The 17,332-nt window shown below is 43.8% G+C and overlaps 1 protein-coding gene across 1 annotated transcript in view; it reads left to right on the forward strand.

Annotated features, from left to right (window-relative positions):
- Nucleotides 1-916: 916 nt before the first annotated feature.
- The window catches only part of LOC147709124 (uncharacterized), a 3,078,084-nt gene continuing 3,061,668 nt past the window's right edge, over nucleotides 917-17,332 (forward strand). The window contains exon 1 of the mRNA XM_086927727.1: nucleotides 917-1,043. Within this exon, the coding sequence (XP_086783853.1) occupies nucleotides 947-1,043 (97 nt within the window). The 5' untranslated portion in view covers nucleotides 917-946. The remainder of the gene's footprint in view (nucleotides 1,044-17,332) is intronic.

Raw genomic sequence — 17,332 nt, forward strand, 5'->3', positions numbered from 1 at the left:
GGACCAGTAACTTCGCTAGCACCTTAGGCTCGGCGTTAAGTAGCGAAATAAGCTGATAAGAGGAGCACAGTGTCATGGGCTTTCCATCTTTATGAATAACGACAATATTCGCTAACGACAATATTCGCTACTCGCTGATAGTATGGGAGCTGACCCTTCTCTTTACTCTAGTCAAACATGGTACGTGAATGAGTGACTCAGAGAGCTGGGCTCGAAAAGAAGTAGACAATTACTGCCTAGTGATATAGTGTTGGTTAAAGAGGTAATGATTTCCTAAGTTAAAGCAAGAATACACCTGGGAGGGGTTTTTAGTTCAGGGATTGTTTTGGCGGTTTGCACTATCCATGCAACGTGCATCTCTACTCTGAGAAACCCAATTTGAGAAGCCTGTGGTAAAAAAAAAAAACTAGATAACCAATGGGTACTTATTTGAATGCTCCTCTCAGCTGTGCGATTGTTGATATCAAGCACGGCAGATACACATTCACAAAACCCCTGCTATCCTCTGCTGCACCTAAGTGGCATCCAGCACTACAAATTCCTTGTTCTACTCTCATAATACATATTTTGACTTAGGTATGACTTGTTTGTGAATGTGTTTGCTGTTTCAGATTTGTCCACTAAGGAAAGGACTTTGAAAATGTTAAAGTAAAATTCATTACCGCGATAACCTGGGTTTTCGCTTCCCTAGTGACAGGACTGGTAATCCATTGTGCTACCTTGGGAGGGGTGTAACACTATCAAAGAAGAGTGAAACGAAACTACGAAGCCGCAAATGCTAATGGCTGCCGTATTCCTTTATGTTGTACGTCACTACCGAGCGTGATGAACGCTAGCACGTTACGTCATAATACCGAGATTCTACGTTCTTTGTTGTAGTTTGTAGCGCAGCAGAAAATCAAACCATGTAGACATTTCCACATGGATTCACGCCGACTTTTCTTCTATGGATCTGCTGCTTTTTCTGTATTTAAATGTCGGTATTTTCGCGGGAACTAACGCGGGTGCGTTTGATGGAAATGAAGCCTCCGATACTTCCCAAGGTACTGTTTTCTAAATGGAAGGATGGGGCGACGTATGAGTGATGTTGGTGATGGCGCTCACTGAGAACTCAAGAGCTCCTCTGTGGCACTATTCAACAGGGAAGGGTCAATATTGAAAAGAAAGGGTAGTAAAATAACGTTAATTCCGGCGTCGACCAACCAGGTCATTTGCTCCTTTGAAGATATCTCCGATTTCTCAGTAATTCTGAGCTGTCATTGACATAGCAAAATAATGAATTGTAGTTTGAGACTGAATTTAAAATATTGCTGAAACTGTTACATATACTCCTGTCGGCGCTTTGGTGTAGTCGTTATGTCCCAGTTTAACCTTCCGCAAAATAATGAGTAGGCAACGGTCCAGAAACAAGCAGTGGCAAAGCCAGTAGACGGCTGGCATTGTCTGCCTGCCTGCCTTTTGACTTTAGCATTGCTTGTTTTGTTCTTTCATGGTTTGTGCAAAATCATATTGTTGGGGAGGGAGCCGGGCTAACATAAATCTAAAATGAACATTGGCTAAAGTAAAAAAATGTTTTTTTTTTTTAAAAAGCCCACATTGCCATACTAGTCCCCTACTCTGACGTGGCCTGCTTTGAGTGATGTGCTCCCTGTAAAAGGGCAACGTGCTGTAACTCAAAGTGAATTTTCAACAAACAAAGGGACCCGATGAGTAGCTAAGGACCCCCGTGTTATGTTGTGTAATACATGTTATACCACTTTAACTGTGTTCATTCTACATTCCACTTTATAGTGTTCTTACACTGTGTTCCAATGTAATTCAGTTGATGCTGACTGCTAACCTGTCTGGCTGTGTACCTGCTCTTCACTACATTAAACTTAATTCAACCTAATTGGAGTGATATCTTCAATGTAACAACTGGCGACGATCGGGATATATTTTTTTATACACCTGGAAACCGCTTTATATGAGCAGAGACGACGTTGGTAGTGCTTTGACGGCGCATTGGGGACTACGTGTGTGGACGAGCAGCTGATTCCGGTGAGCGACGCTTATTCTTAAAAGAAATACTGGATTTCTGACATTTATCATTGATATTTCACCGTCAAGGCTATTTGCGCTCGAGCTCCGTGGATCTTACCGTTGCATTCTTTGAATGGGATGCTGAATGCGCGATGATCCCCACGTCATTCTTCTTGTGACGTTCTCATACTCGCAAGTTCGTCGCCGAAGGCTCGCTGCTGTCCTACCTACGTCAGACGTTCATTGTGAACGTGGCGCATCACGTTATGTGCGGCAGCCATTTTGAATTGGGCAGGCCTACTCGTATTTGCTGAAATAACACGAAGGATGTTTCAGTACCGATTTTGACACCCACAGATCGGTTTTGTATAGCGGTTGAAGGTATTATTTATAAACGCTTTGAACTGTTCTACTGGATTTATATTATTAACACTTTTGAGGATTTTCAGCATTTTTCTGGAATTTGGTGGTGAAGATTGGACAATGTAAAAAGCTGATTGCTTTTTTTTTGGGTTAATTGTTTCGTGTTTCTCACTCTAACAGGTACACTGAACAATTCCACCACAAGCAGTTTTACTGGCAGCTTTATTTTATTTTATTTCTACAAGCATCATTATTGACTGTTTTTTTTTTATCCTTCAACATGAGTCAACAAACATTTTCCTTAAGTAACCCTCAAGATTTCTGGTGTAAAGGTTCGGAACCAGATTTGAAATTGTTGGAGTGGAAAGATTACTTTTTAAATTATATCGAGACTGTGGACTCTGATGGTAAAATGTCTGCTGAACAAAAGAAACATATTCTTTTACACTCTTTAGGTCCGCAAGGTCTTAAATGTTATAACCAGATGAATAAACCTATTGTTGGGGGTGGGGACAGTAATGTTTTCACCGTAGCACTATCTAATTTAGATAAGTATTTCTCCCCAAAGGTATGTATCGGTATTACGCGATACAAATTCTTCCAAAGAAAGCAGTCTAAAAGTGAATCTGTTGACGACTACGTTGGGGAATTAAAAAAAAATGGGGAATGATTGCGCTTTTGGTGCATTACTGGAAGATTTGGTTCGTGATCAGGTTGTAATGCATGCTAACAACCATGCCATTCAAGAACGTCTTTGGATGAATGGCGATGCTTGTTTGGATGACATTTTAGCCTTAGTTCGTAAAGCTGAGACATCCAGCAGGTGTGCCAGTGCCTTGAAATCTGAAAGTATTAACAAAGATGTAGTGGCTAAAATTAATTCCAGTTCGAGAAAGAACAGTAGCTTTAAACAAAAGAATGAAACATAGGCAAAGCCAAGGTATAGCGGTGAATCTCCCAAATGTTATAGGTGTGGGAGTTCTGAACATCTGGCTTTTGCCAAGTCTTGTCCTGCTAAGAAGAGTAAATGTGGTGCTTGTGGACTGTATGGTCATTATACTAAAGCATGCAGGAGAAGGACAAAGACAGTTAAATGTATTCAAGAGGAAGTTGTCTCTGAGGACAACGCTTCTAGTGGTGATGACCAAGCTTCTGAATGTGCTGTGGTCTTAAAGAAGAAACTTCTTCTCAACATCCGTGATGGATGTTTACTAGTTGACAACAAGCCTGAATGTTGGATGCACATAGGTGGTGTGCGTGTTAGGGTATATGCTGATTCTGGTTCGCCCTATACAATTGTCAACGAAGATGTTTGGCTTAATACTTTTGTTGACAGGGTTGGTCCAAAATTATCTTCTCCAGATATTGACCCGGAGGGTTATAATGGTGGGAAGATTGATATTATTGGTTTTAGTTGGCTGAAATTTGAATTTAAGAATCGCAAATCTTATGGCAAGTTGTACGTTTCTAAAAAAGGTCCATCAGTGTTGGGATGGAAAGATCAAAGGGAATTGCATATAATTCTTGATCCCAATTTGGTGGAAAAGGTGTTAGTGATGGATGAAGGCACTAAGACTAGTGGAGAACTTTAAAAAAAAATTCCTGCTGTGTTTCAGAAAAAAATGGGCAAATTAAAGGATTTTGAGCGTAAGATAATTTTAAAAGATTCTGCAGTGCCAAAAATCCATAAAGTTAGAAGTGTGGCAATTGCTTTAAGAAAGGATGTTGCATCTGAACTTGAGAGATTGGTCTCCTCTGACATAATCGAGCCAATTGAGGCATCTGCTTGGGTTTCTCCCTTGGTTGTTGTGAAACGTACAAACGGAAAATTGAGATTATGTGTGGATCTACTCCATTTAAATGATAATATTGTAGTGGATCAATTCCCCCTGCCAAAAATTAATGAAATGTTAGCCTTACTTGATGGTGCTAAGTGGTTCACCACAATTGATTTATCTTCCGCATACCACCAGATTCCCTTGTTTAAAGACAGCAAGCAGTACACTGCTTTTATAACCCCCCAAGGATGTTTTCAATTTAAGAGAATGCCTTTCGGCCTGGCTTCGGCTGCAGCTGTTTTCCAGCGCTTAATGCACAGGTTGTTTTCCACTGTAAAAAACACAAAGTTTTTCCAAGATGACATTCTCATTTTTGGTAAGGAAAAGGCAGAACATGACAATACTTTGGAGAACGTTTTAAGTATACTAGATGCAAAAGGGTTGACTGTTGAATATACTAAGTGTACTTTTGCTAGTGATCATGTCACTTATTTAGGCCATGTCATTGATTGCAATGGTATCAGACCAAAACCTAATTTAATTGATGCGATCAAGTGCGCTCCTTCTCCCAAAGGGAAAGATGATGTTAGATCCTTTATTGGCCTAGCTGAATTTTGTTCTAAATATATTCCAAATTTTGCAACCAGAACGTATAATATTAGACAACTGTTAAAAAACAAAACCAAGTTTGTTTGGTCCATGGAATGTGAACAAGATTTTGAGGACATAAAAAGCTGCATCACTAACATCGCTTCTTTAACAAGTTTTAATCCTGAAGCGCAAACTATCATCACTACAGATGCCAGCATTAAAGGTTTAGGTTCTGTTTTATCTCAGATTGGTTTGAATGGTAAGGAACAAATTGTGGCATATGCTTCCAGGTCACTCTCGCCTACTGAAGAAAAATATTCTACCATCAAAAAAGAAACTTTGGCATGTGTGTGGGCGGTTAATCACTTCAGAGCTTTTGTGTGGGGTACAAAGTTTATTTTACGCTGTGATCACAAGCCATTACTCAGGGTCCTAACCACTGAAGGTACTATCAATACTTCTGCAAGAGTTGCCAGACTTGCTATCAAGCTACAAGATTTTTGTTATAAAATGGAATATATACCAGGGAAGGAAAATTGTATAGCTGATTTCCTTTCTAGAATGCCAAAACAACTTGAGGAATGTGAGGATGAATTATGAAATTCTTTTCAGGTGGCCTATGTTCAGGACATGGAAGGTGCAGGCATTTTGAAGGAGAAGTGGGATGATGAATATCTCAATGATGAGGAGTTATCTTTGGTGAAATCTCATCTAGCTGAGTCCTGGCCAAAGAAAGTGGATAGCAAGCATCCTTTAAAGTCTTTTTGGGAGGTTAGATTTGATTTAAGTGTCAGAGATGGTAACATCTGGTTTGGCGAAAGAGTCATACCTCCAAAGATTTTGCGTTTGTCCATCATGGCTTTATGTCATGAGGGACATTTTGGCATTGTCCGTTCTAAACGCACAGTTAAAACCTCATTTTGGTGGCCGGGTATGGATGTAGATATTGATAAATTTGTGAGGAATTGTAAATCATGTCAAGCTGCTGATAAATCCTTGGCTATGTTTAAGCCTTCTATGGGTAATATGATTGCACCTAATTCTCCCTGGGAGCACACAGCTATAGACATTATGGGTCCTATTGGTAGTGAGCAGAAATATATTTTAGTGTTAATGGATTTGTTTTCAAGGTGGCCTTTTGTAAAAATTGTGAGTAAGGCTGATACGGAAACTGTTTTGCAATTCTTGGATAAATCTTTCACTTTGGAAGGCATTCCTTCTATTTTGTTAAGTGACAATGGTGTTCAGTTTTTTGTCAATTAAGGCCAAAGAGTAATTTAATAGGTTGGGAATCAAGCATAAAACCACGGCTCTATACAACCCAAACAGCAATGGAATGGTTGAGCGTTTTATCCGTGTTACCAAAAACACCATCCAAATGTCAGGAAATAATAAGGATTGGGAAACTCAAGTTTTGAAGATGGTTTGGTCTTACAGGACTTCAATTTGTGAAGCTACAGGTTTTCCCCCTTTTGTACTTATGCGTGGTAGAAATCCACGAACGAAGTTTACACCTGGATGGTTGTTCAAGTCCAATGTGGTAAATTGGTCTGAACATTTTGTGAAGGGAAAAAGTCAAGCTTCACATCTCAAGAGCAAAATTTGGTATGATTCCAAGCATAATGTGAAGGATGTTGATTTGGTTGTTGGTCAGTGGGTGAGAGTTAAGAAACCTGGTAAATCTCCTAAGGAGGAAAGTCGTTTCTATGAACCTATGCAGGTTGTGGAAGTTTTAAATAATTCTGTTCGCCTTTCTGACGGACGTGTATGGAACCTCAGGAGGGTTGCTAAGTGTTCTCCTCCTCAAGTTTGTTCTCCTTCTCAAGTTTCTTCAGAGAAATCCTCGGATTTGTTTGATTTGGAGGATTTGTTGTGTGCAAACTCTTCGTTGCCACCTGATACCATGAGTCAGGATGTAGTTTCTGATACCTCCAGTTTTCCTGTACCAGATGTTTCAGGTTTGCATAAGTGTGGTGAGCTTTCTGATTTGGTTGCTTCTAGTTCTTCTAGTCTGGTCAGTCAAGATGTGGCGAATGTTTTTAGGAACTCTAGACGTGAAAAAAGGCCTCCCGTATGGTTGGCTGATTTATATTTCTGAAAGTTTTCCCTTATAGGAATCCTTTGGTTTTTTTTTTTTTTTTTCCCCTTCTCATTTTGTTTTGTATGGTGGGGGGTGGTGTCGGTTACAAGTTATTGTTTTTTCAATTATGTTCCAAGGGGGATGTGTTATGTTGTGTAATACATGTTATACCACTTTAACTGTGTTCATTCCAAATTCCACTTTATAGTGTTCTTACACTGTGTTCTTACCTATGTGTTCCAATGAAATTCAGTTGATGCTGACTGCTAACCTGTCTGGCTGTGTACCTGCTCTTCACTACATTAAACTTAATTCAACCTAATTGGAGTGATATCTTCAATGTAACACCCGGGTATCAATTATTTAAAAGAACGATGGTCCTTAGGTATAAAATACAAACCTTGTGTGACTAAACCATTCTAATTGTGCTCATAGATTTAGCAAAAGAGTGAGTATGCCAGTGACTGAATCAAGTAAATTAACAGCAAACCTCTTAAGAGGGTCTGATGGATACGTGGAACCGATGCAATCAATAGAGTAGAGGTCGGAGCTGCAATAAAGCCAGTGTTTCCATCAGAATCATATTCTATATGAGGTGGAGTGAGCTTACTCGAATGAAATTGGGGTTTACCTGGTGCTATTGGTAACTCAACCAAGGAGCTGAATGGTGGGGGCGAGCCGTGGGATCGCCTTCTGCCGTGAAAATCCAATTTAGCTGGGATCGGCACAGGGCTCCACAAATCTAAGGGGTGAAGAAAGGGGAGGATTTTAGAAGGGTAGGCTTGGGGTCATGCTCCCAGGTTGTGAGCATGGAGCCTAGGATTTGGTTTTGCTGCGCTTACCTCGATTGTGGATTGCGGTGATACGCTTGTCGTTCTCGTTCACGATGGCAGGAACTGGTTACGCAGAATGTCGTGCCCTAGATAAGGGCCAGACAAGGCCGCCATCTTGAGTGAGTGCAGAATCAATAGTGAAGACAGACTTGCGAGAATGGTTGTGATTGAAAGACAGTGCTCGGGTCCCGTGATTTACATTATGGCCACGTTCACTAGAATAAAAAATTAGCTAGCATTCGCGCCTAGAATTTTCAATTCTATTAAGGACACGGAGGCGAGGATTATGCTTCTCTTTCTTTTATTTGCTACTCACAGCAGCCAATGAAAATAGTTTTGTATGCAAATAAAACTACATTTCCCATGATGCTCGTAATACATCACATCCTGTACAGCCCTATAAGAGCCACTGCATCCTGTTTCTGCTCCTCTTTCTTTGCTCGAACCTTGACGGGTGAATAACATTAACAATTTCAGTCCAAAATAAGGAACATGAGTCCCAACGATCATTCTCCAACATGGAAGAACCATAACCAAACTGTAAAGTTTATGTCTTCTAAACCAGAAGTACTTCTGCTCCGTCTTCTTTTCCAGAACCTGAAAGGAATGAGACAGGGAAAAAGCCCGTAACTTCTGCTTATACAGAATATTAAATACATGTGGGTGGGTGATTTATTATCAACATTGTAATAAAACCGGGTGGGATAATCCTCGCCTCTGTGTCCTTAATAGAATTGGAAATTTTTGGCACGAATGCTAGCTAATTTTTTATTCTATTACAGGACCGGAGACTTCGGATTATGCTAGTTTAACGCTTAGCAAAAACACAACTACAGCTAAATCACCCACCGGTTTATAACAAACTGTTTAAACATAGACTGAGAAAACCAATCAACAGATTTCCAGATGTCTGGAACGTTGTAAATCATCATAAAATATTGAGATGCCATGGCACCATGAACAGGAGGTGGCCCCAACTTTGGGTATGAACACCGACTTCCGTCAGTTGACTTTAACCTCTTGGCTATAAAAGCTGCAGACATAGTTTTAAAAACCTATGTAATATGATCACCCATCAGGACGAACATCCTTCATTAACATTAAATGAATGAACCCCACATAATTGCAGTAGCTGAAACACATAATTGTAACAGTTCTTGACAAATTGTCTTACTTACATTAATACTAAATGAAACTCCCTCTGGAGTAGATACTGTACCTGTGAAATCCAGGACTTTCTCATGGTATAAACACCAACAGGTAGATAGGTTTAGAAACGTACGACGGACAATAATAGCTGTCAACATATTATTAGTTGGCCGTTTATCAAAGAAGTAAAGGACTATAGAAAACATGCCATAGAAGGAAATTTTTGGTTTGGGAGGTTTTGCTACGCTAAGACCTTTAAAACCGAGGAGGACTTGCAGAATAAATGGCCGCTGCAAACCGAGCGATACGCCAAGTCCTATGAAAGTAGTGCTGAAAAATCATTCACAATGTGGGAAATTCAGACCCCACATAAACCATGCGATGTGTACTTACCGACAAACAGCCTTTCCACGTTGAAGAATATTGAGTGATTGGAAGGACTCAGATTTAGGAAAACAAACTCCTGCAGCCTGTCTGAAACCCGGCCAGTGCCATTGGTGCCGGAAAAAATCTCTATGATATAAAGAATAAGTGCCCCATTGACCATCGGGCGCTGTGCATGAGGGCCCTGAAGTATCATGGAGAGGCGCGGAGCACTCTGAGCAAGACGCATCCTGTCACAAGAAGTATGGGAAACCAAGATGGGGCAACCATAAGTTAGAAACTAAGATTGCCATCGCTAGGTAGCATGGTATCTGTATCCGCTCATCAACCATTTGAATGCACAGAGAAAAGCGTAGGTGATTCCCACTGACAGTTGCGGGACACCGCGTTTATCGGGTTCCTAATGGATCCAGTCCCCAGCTGAAAATAGTTGTCAGTGATGACGTAGTCCTGGCGCTAAAAGGTCAGTTGGACAAAGACCCTGAAAAAATCCAACAACCACTGAATCTTATTCAGTCGAAACTGCCATTCGCTTTAGTCTGGGGATACCTGGGATAACAATCTGCCACAGAGTGCAACTGTTGTGGAATGTATTCTGCAATGACCTAACCCTGGTGACTGAGGCAGAATGCTTAAAGTCGTGCACTATCTCCACTAGGTAGATGACCTCATGCCTTCCAACTTGTTGATGGACCTCACTGCCAAGAAATCGAAAAATACAAAATTTTCTAGCTATCGCGACAAGAATTTTAGATTCTATTAAGGACACGGAGGCGAGGATTATGCTTTCTCATTTCTTTACTGCACAAACAGCCGCCAATGAAAGTAAAACTACAATGGTAAAAAACAACATTTCCCATGAGGCTTTGAACCACGCCTCCAATAACAATAACCAATCACAGTAGTAACAAGCATATAAAGTGTAGAGACACTAATCTGGCCTCCTCTTTCTTTGCGCGAACAGTCTTGTCATAGTGAACAAAGTATTTAACTCTCAACGGAGAGAACAGTTCCTTTAGGAATTCTCAACGGAGAATAATCCAAAACCACGAAGGAATCAACTTCCGCCAGGAAGGGACATCAGTACAATCCAGAGAAGGCACTCAACTCTTGTTGGAATCATTTCCTGAAACAGAAAAAGAAGTTTAAGAAAAGGAACCCACAAACTACATTTCTCATAGGGTGGGTACAAAGTTGTTAAACAACATCATATCAAAACAACTTTACAGTTATCTAACTGTCCCAACGGGTGGGATAATCCTCGCCTCCGTGTCCTTAATAGAATCTAAAATTCTTGTTGCGATAGCTAGAAAATGTTGTATTCTATGGCAGGACCGGAGGCTTCTGATTATGCTGGTTCAAAGCTCATCAATCACAGCATCAGAAACATGAGGAATAGGTTTATAATAAAACACTTTAAACATTGAATCCGAAGACCAATCAGCCGCTTTTAGGATGTCCTCTAAGCGGGAACCTAGCAAATAGGCTTTAGAAGCCATCGCACCTCTAGCTGAAAGAGCACCATACACAGAAATATTGATGCCAGCCTCTGACATAATCCATCTAACCCATCTGGCTAAAGTAGCCGCAGCGACTGGCTTGAAGGGCTTCTGAACAGAGATTAACAACTGGCCTAAAGGATCAACCCTGTGTGCAATAGTACGCTCTTCATAACATTTGAGACACTGCAACACACATAGTTTGCTGTTATGTGGAAAAGCGGGATACTCCACTGAGCGTGACATGGTCTTAGTTCGTCGTGTAATAACAAAGGAGACACCCTGAGGAGAGAACATTCTACCAGCTAAATCTAAGGCTCTAACATCTGAAACTCTGCGACATGAAATGAGACACAGCAACATAGTAAGCTTTGGAGAGAGCTGTTTTAAGGATAAATCATCATTATCGGGCCAGGTTTCCAACAGTGAAAGTACTTTCGTAACATCCCAAAGCGTGGAATACCTGGGTTGAGGAGGGTTTGCCACCCCTACTCCTTTGAGTAACTTACAAACCAAGGGATGCATCCCCACAGGCTTACCATCGATGTGATCGTGACCAGCAGAAATAGCAGACCTGAAATTATTAACTGACCTGTAGGCCAGACCTGAAGCAGCACATTCAGACAGAAAATTTAACACATCAGTCACATTTGATCCCACGGGATCCACCTGTTTTGGAAGGCACCAACCTACCCATTTCTTCCAAGATGCAGAGTATCATTTCTGGGTGGAAGGAGCCCACGCCTGTTGCATAAAGCTGGAAGCTTCTCGTGAAAGGCCTGCAAGGCACTCATGTCTCCGGAGAGCGTCCACACCATCAAGGTCAACTGGTTCTGCAGGATTAAGGGGTGGCAAGATCCCACTGGGTCCTGCAGAAGCATTGGGAATACCGGGAGCCGGAAGGGAAGGTCCACATCCAACTCCAACAGTGTGGGAAACCACGACTGAGTCGACCAGAACGGAGTCACCAACACTATTGTCGCTCTCTGCCGGCGCACCAAGGCTGCAACCCTTGGGATCAGAGCAAACGGGGGAAAACGCATAATTCGTCTGTTGCCCCCAATGGTGAAGGAACGCGTCCGTTCCCATTGCCATCGGATCCGGTCTCCAACTGTAAAACGGGGGAAGATGGGCATTGAGGCGAGAGGCAAACAGGTCTATCTGACAGGGGCCTCGCATAGTCATGATCTGAGAAAACAGTGACGGATGAAGCCTCCAGTCGCTGAAATCTCAAAGAAACTGGGAATTCCAATCCGCCACCTGATTGAATTTCCCCGGAAGGTATTCTGCCACCACAGAGATCTTGCGATCCAGGCAAAAGTGCCAAAAATCCTTCGCAATGTGGACCAACATACGAGACTTCGTCCCTCCTAACCGATTGATGTATCTCACAGCTGAGACATTGTCCATTCGAAGGAGTATACAACAATTTCTCTTCAGCGGTGAGACAGACCTGATGGCAAAGGACCCTGCCAACAACTCCAGACAGTTTATGTGTAGAGAGTGTTCTTCCGCTGACCACCGTCCTCCTGTGGTAAAGTCTCCACATCGAGCGCCCCAGCCCCATTGACTGGCGTCTGATTCGATTACCACGTCTGGGGCTGCGCCGAAGATCGCTTGGCCATTCCAGGCTGACATGTGATCTAGCCACCACTGAAGCTCCTCTCGGGCTTCGGGGGAAAGAGGAATAAGGTGATCGTAGTGAAACTTCCTCTGTAAGTAAAAGATTTTTAGTCTCTGCAGGGCTCTGTAATGTAAGGGGCCCGGGAAAATGGCTTGGATTGACGAAGCCAGAAGGCCCACAATCCTCGCTAGCACACGCAAGGAGATCTTCTCCTTGGTCAAGGTGGAAACTATTTCCCTCTTGATGGACCTGATCTTGTGAAGGGGGAGGAGCAGTTGAGCTGACACAGAGTCAATCAGAAAACTAGGAACTCCATCTGCTGGTTCGGTATCATCACCGACTTCTTGGTATTGATAACAAACCCCAGATTCTGCAAGAGAGACATCGTCCACTCTAGGTGGGAAAGAAGAAGGGACCGATCTTGGGCTAGAATGAGCATGTCGTCTAGGTAAACAATGAGACGCACTCCCATCTCTCGGAGGCGAGAGATCACAGGTTTGAGGAGCTTGGTGAATACCCAAGGGGCTGAGGACAGACCAAAGGGAAGCACCTTGTATCGGTACCACTGCCCTTTCCAAGGGAACTGCAAGAATTTTTGATGAGAGGGGCAGATGGGGACCATCCAGTCGTTTTCCAACAGAAGATCTCGTAGAAGATGGATACCCTCCATCTTGAAATGGCGATAAGTGACAAAGGGATTGAAGTCTCTTAAATTTAAAACCAGGCGCTGGCCGCCTCCTTTCTTCTGTACCAGGAAGACGTTGCTGCAAAAGCCTTCGGGAATGAAGGGTCCTACAGCAATAGCCCTTTTGGCTAACAATTCTTCCAGCTCTGAGTCGATAAAACTCTGTTCTAGACGGGAAAAAAGGAGAGGCTGAGGGGGAAGGGTTGCAGGGGACATTCCAACATCTCTATCTCATAGCCCTGGACGGTCTGTAGGACCCAAGCATCTGAAGTGAGACTCGTCCAATTCATTACAAAACGACGCAACCTGCCCCCTAAAGGGACCAAAGGACACATTTGACTTACCAGAGGACTGATTGTCAAAATTTTTGTAACCTCTGAAGCCGCAGGATCTTGACGGGTAGAAACCCGCTTGGTCCGGTTCTTGTGTGTACCCTCTGCCACGTCTAGGGGCGTACCCTCTTTGAGGACTGGTATTTGAATAGCGGCCGGTCGAGCGTCCTCTGCCTCGTCCGGCCACGTCCGGCCCTACTAGAGACCTCTCTTCAAGGAGGCTTGAGAATTATCAAGGGACGCAAAAGTATTAACAAATTTAGCAATGTCCTTCACAAAGTTGTCCCCAAACAACTGTCCTTCCGCCAAAGGATCCGGCTCCGACGAAGCCAATTCTACCAACTGAGGATCAATCCGGAGCAAGACTGACTTCCGTCTTTCAGAGGCTAGAGCACAGTTGGCATTTCCCAGCATGCAGATGGCACGTTACGCCCAACCCGCTAGGACTTCAGGGTGGATGGCATCCCCTGTCTCTTGAGCTTGTAGAGCCAGTTCCAGGATCTTGGCCAACGGCCCGAAAGGTCAAGGATCTTATCTTGGCACGCTCTGAGCGCGCGATCAATCCCTTTTTTGGGGTCTTTCTTATATTTCTTCAGAAAGGTGGTCATGGAAGGGTCAATGTCTGGGGTAATGGCTACCTTGTGGGGCAAATCGGGACGGGGCACTCGGACTTAAGGCGTGCTCTCACCTCTTTATCAAAACCTTTACGGAGATGAGACTCCAGGTATTCCGCCACAGCAGGGGGGGGACCCAATCAGAGGACCTAGGATGTACAATGTCCGCCGGGTCAAAGGAGAAGGGCGAAGGGGTGACAGTAGGAGAGGCATGCTTACGCTTCTTAGTGCGCTTGCGAGGAGCAGTATCAGAGGAGTCCGTATCAGTGCCAGTATCAGTAGTGGTGTCATTTGGGGTGGGGGAGGGGAGAGAACGGGAAGGTAAGGCCTTATCAGCCGAGGAAGACGCTTTTGATTTATATAGTTTATCATAGGATTGGGCATGGGGCCAGGCCGGGTCAATAGCCACCTTCTTGGGGGGGCGGGAAAGATCCTTGCCAGGAAGAGGAAGAGGCTTACCAGGGACTAACAGCTCTAATTTCTTGGCCAAGGGAAGGAGGGCCGAGGAAAGGGCTTTATCAAGTTCAGTGTCCAATTTCTTGTCAATAATATCCTCCATGGATTCCTCCTCGTAATATTCCTCATTGCCCTTGTAGTCACACGCAGCACCCTCCTCATCGCAGTACTCCGTATCTGCCATATTCACAAGGAATTAACCAATTCCACTCCAGTCCCCAGAGGGAAGCACAGTTGCCAGCCCAGGCGAGGGCGTCGATCAGGGGACAGGAGCCGGAAATACCAGTTAAATTTATAATGAATAAAGTCCAATTCTAGGACTAATGGAGGGAGTAACCCTTCTCCAGTCCAGAGATGGGATTCCAAAAATTTGTCTTGCTTCCTCACTCACTGGGAAGCAAGGGGTTAATGCTGGGAAGCTCTGGTGCAATTTGCGGTGAAAAACGCTGCTTATCGGTGTCAAAAACAGCCCTTCGGCTCCTTGCCAAACTGCGTGATTCCCCACTTCAGCCGGGGGCAGAGCGTCAAGCAGGCACTATCGGAGGTCTGCGCGCGCACACTGACGCGCGCAAGACCTCGAAGACGCACGCAGGGCCTCACCGGGCTCCGACGTGCGCCTCCTTCCCCGAGGGGGGGGGGCCAAACCCCTCACAATGGCGGACCGCGAGTCAAGCGGCCGCTGGAAAAGCAGCGATGTCGGGTAGAGAGCGGGGGCCTACGGGTGCAACACGTGCACCAAAGCTAAGTCGGGGGCACGGAGCGGGCAAGAAGTCCCGATCCGAAGATTAAAGGGAGAGAAGAAGTCTACAACCGCGTCGCTCTAATATTCGCACTAGCGGAACAAGAAGCGCATATAAGGTGAAAACAATTGAAATATACACCAAATCAGTAATATTAAACAGTTCAGCATGCCAAAGGCGATATCTTCAACCATAGGCCTGTCTTAGCACATTAAAAGCATATAAAGTAAGGAGCACTTATCTGGGCTGCGGAGCAGCAAAGAAAGAGGAGGCCAAATTAGTGTCTCTATACTTTATATGCTTGTTACTACTGTGATTGGTTATTGTTATTGGAGGCGTGGTTCAAAGCCTCATGGGAATGTTGTTTTTTACCAATATAGTTTTACTTTCATTGGCTGCTGTTTGTGCAGTAAAGAAATGAGAAAGCATAATCAGAAGCCTCCGGTCCTGCCATAGAATCAGAGAAAATATCAGGAATCGAACAAGTGACCTGTGATTAGGAGTCTGCACCTTATGTTATATAGTGTTGTTAGTGATTTATCACGCGCGTGGGTACTCAGAAGAGTGTTCCGGCGCGAGCCCAGACAGAACATGAAACAGTGAAGACAGAAGTAGAGGCCGAAGGGGACAAGCTTAGATGAACTAAGACGGTTTTGAGTCTTATTCTGCAATCGTATCCACTAGACGAGAGTGCCTCATCGCATAATGTGTAGGATATGTCAGAGACCTGTGTGAGAAGATTCCAAAACGAATGGAGGGAAAGGGAAGAAACTTTGATAAAAGATGCTAATAGCACCATTACTCTGACAGTTCATAATCAAATTAGAACCCCACTGTCGGAGACGGACAAGGGAATGAGATAATCCTGGAAAGTTCTAATCCAAGACAGAAGAACACTGAATTTATAGTCGGAAAAACTGTGAGGCTAAGAGCTAAGTCTGTGTTAAGAGGAACAGATATATACCTCCCGATAAACACGATCCGAAGGTTGCCCTATCCCCTTAAGGGCGTAAGTACCGATTTTAGTAAGGTGGTGAAGCAGTAGGGCGTGAAGGAGCCCAAAAGGAAAGGACCAAAGACTCCAAATTTCTATTGCGCATCGCAACAGGAAACAACGGAGGGAAGGAAGAGGGCCCAACTGGGCGCCCTTCTATGAACGCTTGCATGTTATGAATTGGTTGAACAGTGATGGCCGCAACACCGCTTGCTACACAGTGCTAGACTGTAATTTCTGAGGCCCTGTGGACGACTCTAGGATGGGAATATCCTGAGTGTCAATAAGTTCTTCTAGGAGACATTCTGCGCTCCGTCAGAATAGATCACATCCTCCTTCTATCTCACCCATGCAAAGCTTAGGGGTGTCTGTGTGTAATATGGTAGTGCAAAGCACAAAATCACGGAGGAGTAGAGTGGGAGCCAACCCTATGCACACGAGAAGTGAAAATAAAGTACCTAGCTCCTCAGCAAAGCTGTAGTCTATATTATTCCAGCCCAAAGGGCGTAAGAGCCATATAGAAAATATTAGGAGCATGTGCGCACTCCAAGGGCCAGCCTGTTGTTGCAGCCGGGAAGGCGTAAAAGAAAAAAACTGCTCCGTGTAACGTATGAGGCATTATGACCCTCGGAGCAAACAGGGGATGCATGCGATGTGCGTAGCTCAAACGTCCAAGTATATCCATATATATATAGCCCAATTGGGCTACGCACCTCGGAACGTGATCGTCTCCATCCCGCACTCGGCAACTAGGGAAAGCCTTTAGCGGTTAAGCGCGATTTCGCGCAGTGAACATAAAATATTTCTAACATATATTAGAGAAAGTACTTGCCTAAAAATGTTTTACTTCAGAAACAATTTTATTGAACAATCATTATTGAAAAACACCAGGGTTTAAACACATAACCTTTGGAATCCGAGTCAGATACCTCAACCACTTCATCACCGGGTTTCGTTAGGAATGCTGTTGGCAACAGCGTAATATCCCCGCTGTCGAGGGAGCGTCTTGATTTTGTGCCCAGCCGGGCAAATCCGTGTAATGCCATCGCGCATCTCCGCTCCTGTGGGAGCCTCATCATGCTGTGCCTGGGGCAAAACTATGTAGCTCTATTACGCATTAAGAAGGAGGATATTAGTGTGCACTTCAATTGGGACTCAACCCACCAGTACTGGCTTAGAAGGCCTGTG

The sequence above is a fragment of the Lissotriton vulgaris genome, chromosome 6, assembly GCF_964263255.1.
Source record: "Lissotriton vulgaris chromosome 6, aLisVul1.2, whole genome shotgun sequence".
Lineage (NCBI taxonomy): Eukaryota > Metazoa > Chordata > Amphibia > Caudata > Salamandridae > Lissotriton > Lissotriton vulgaris.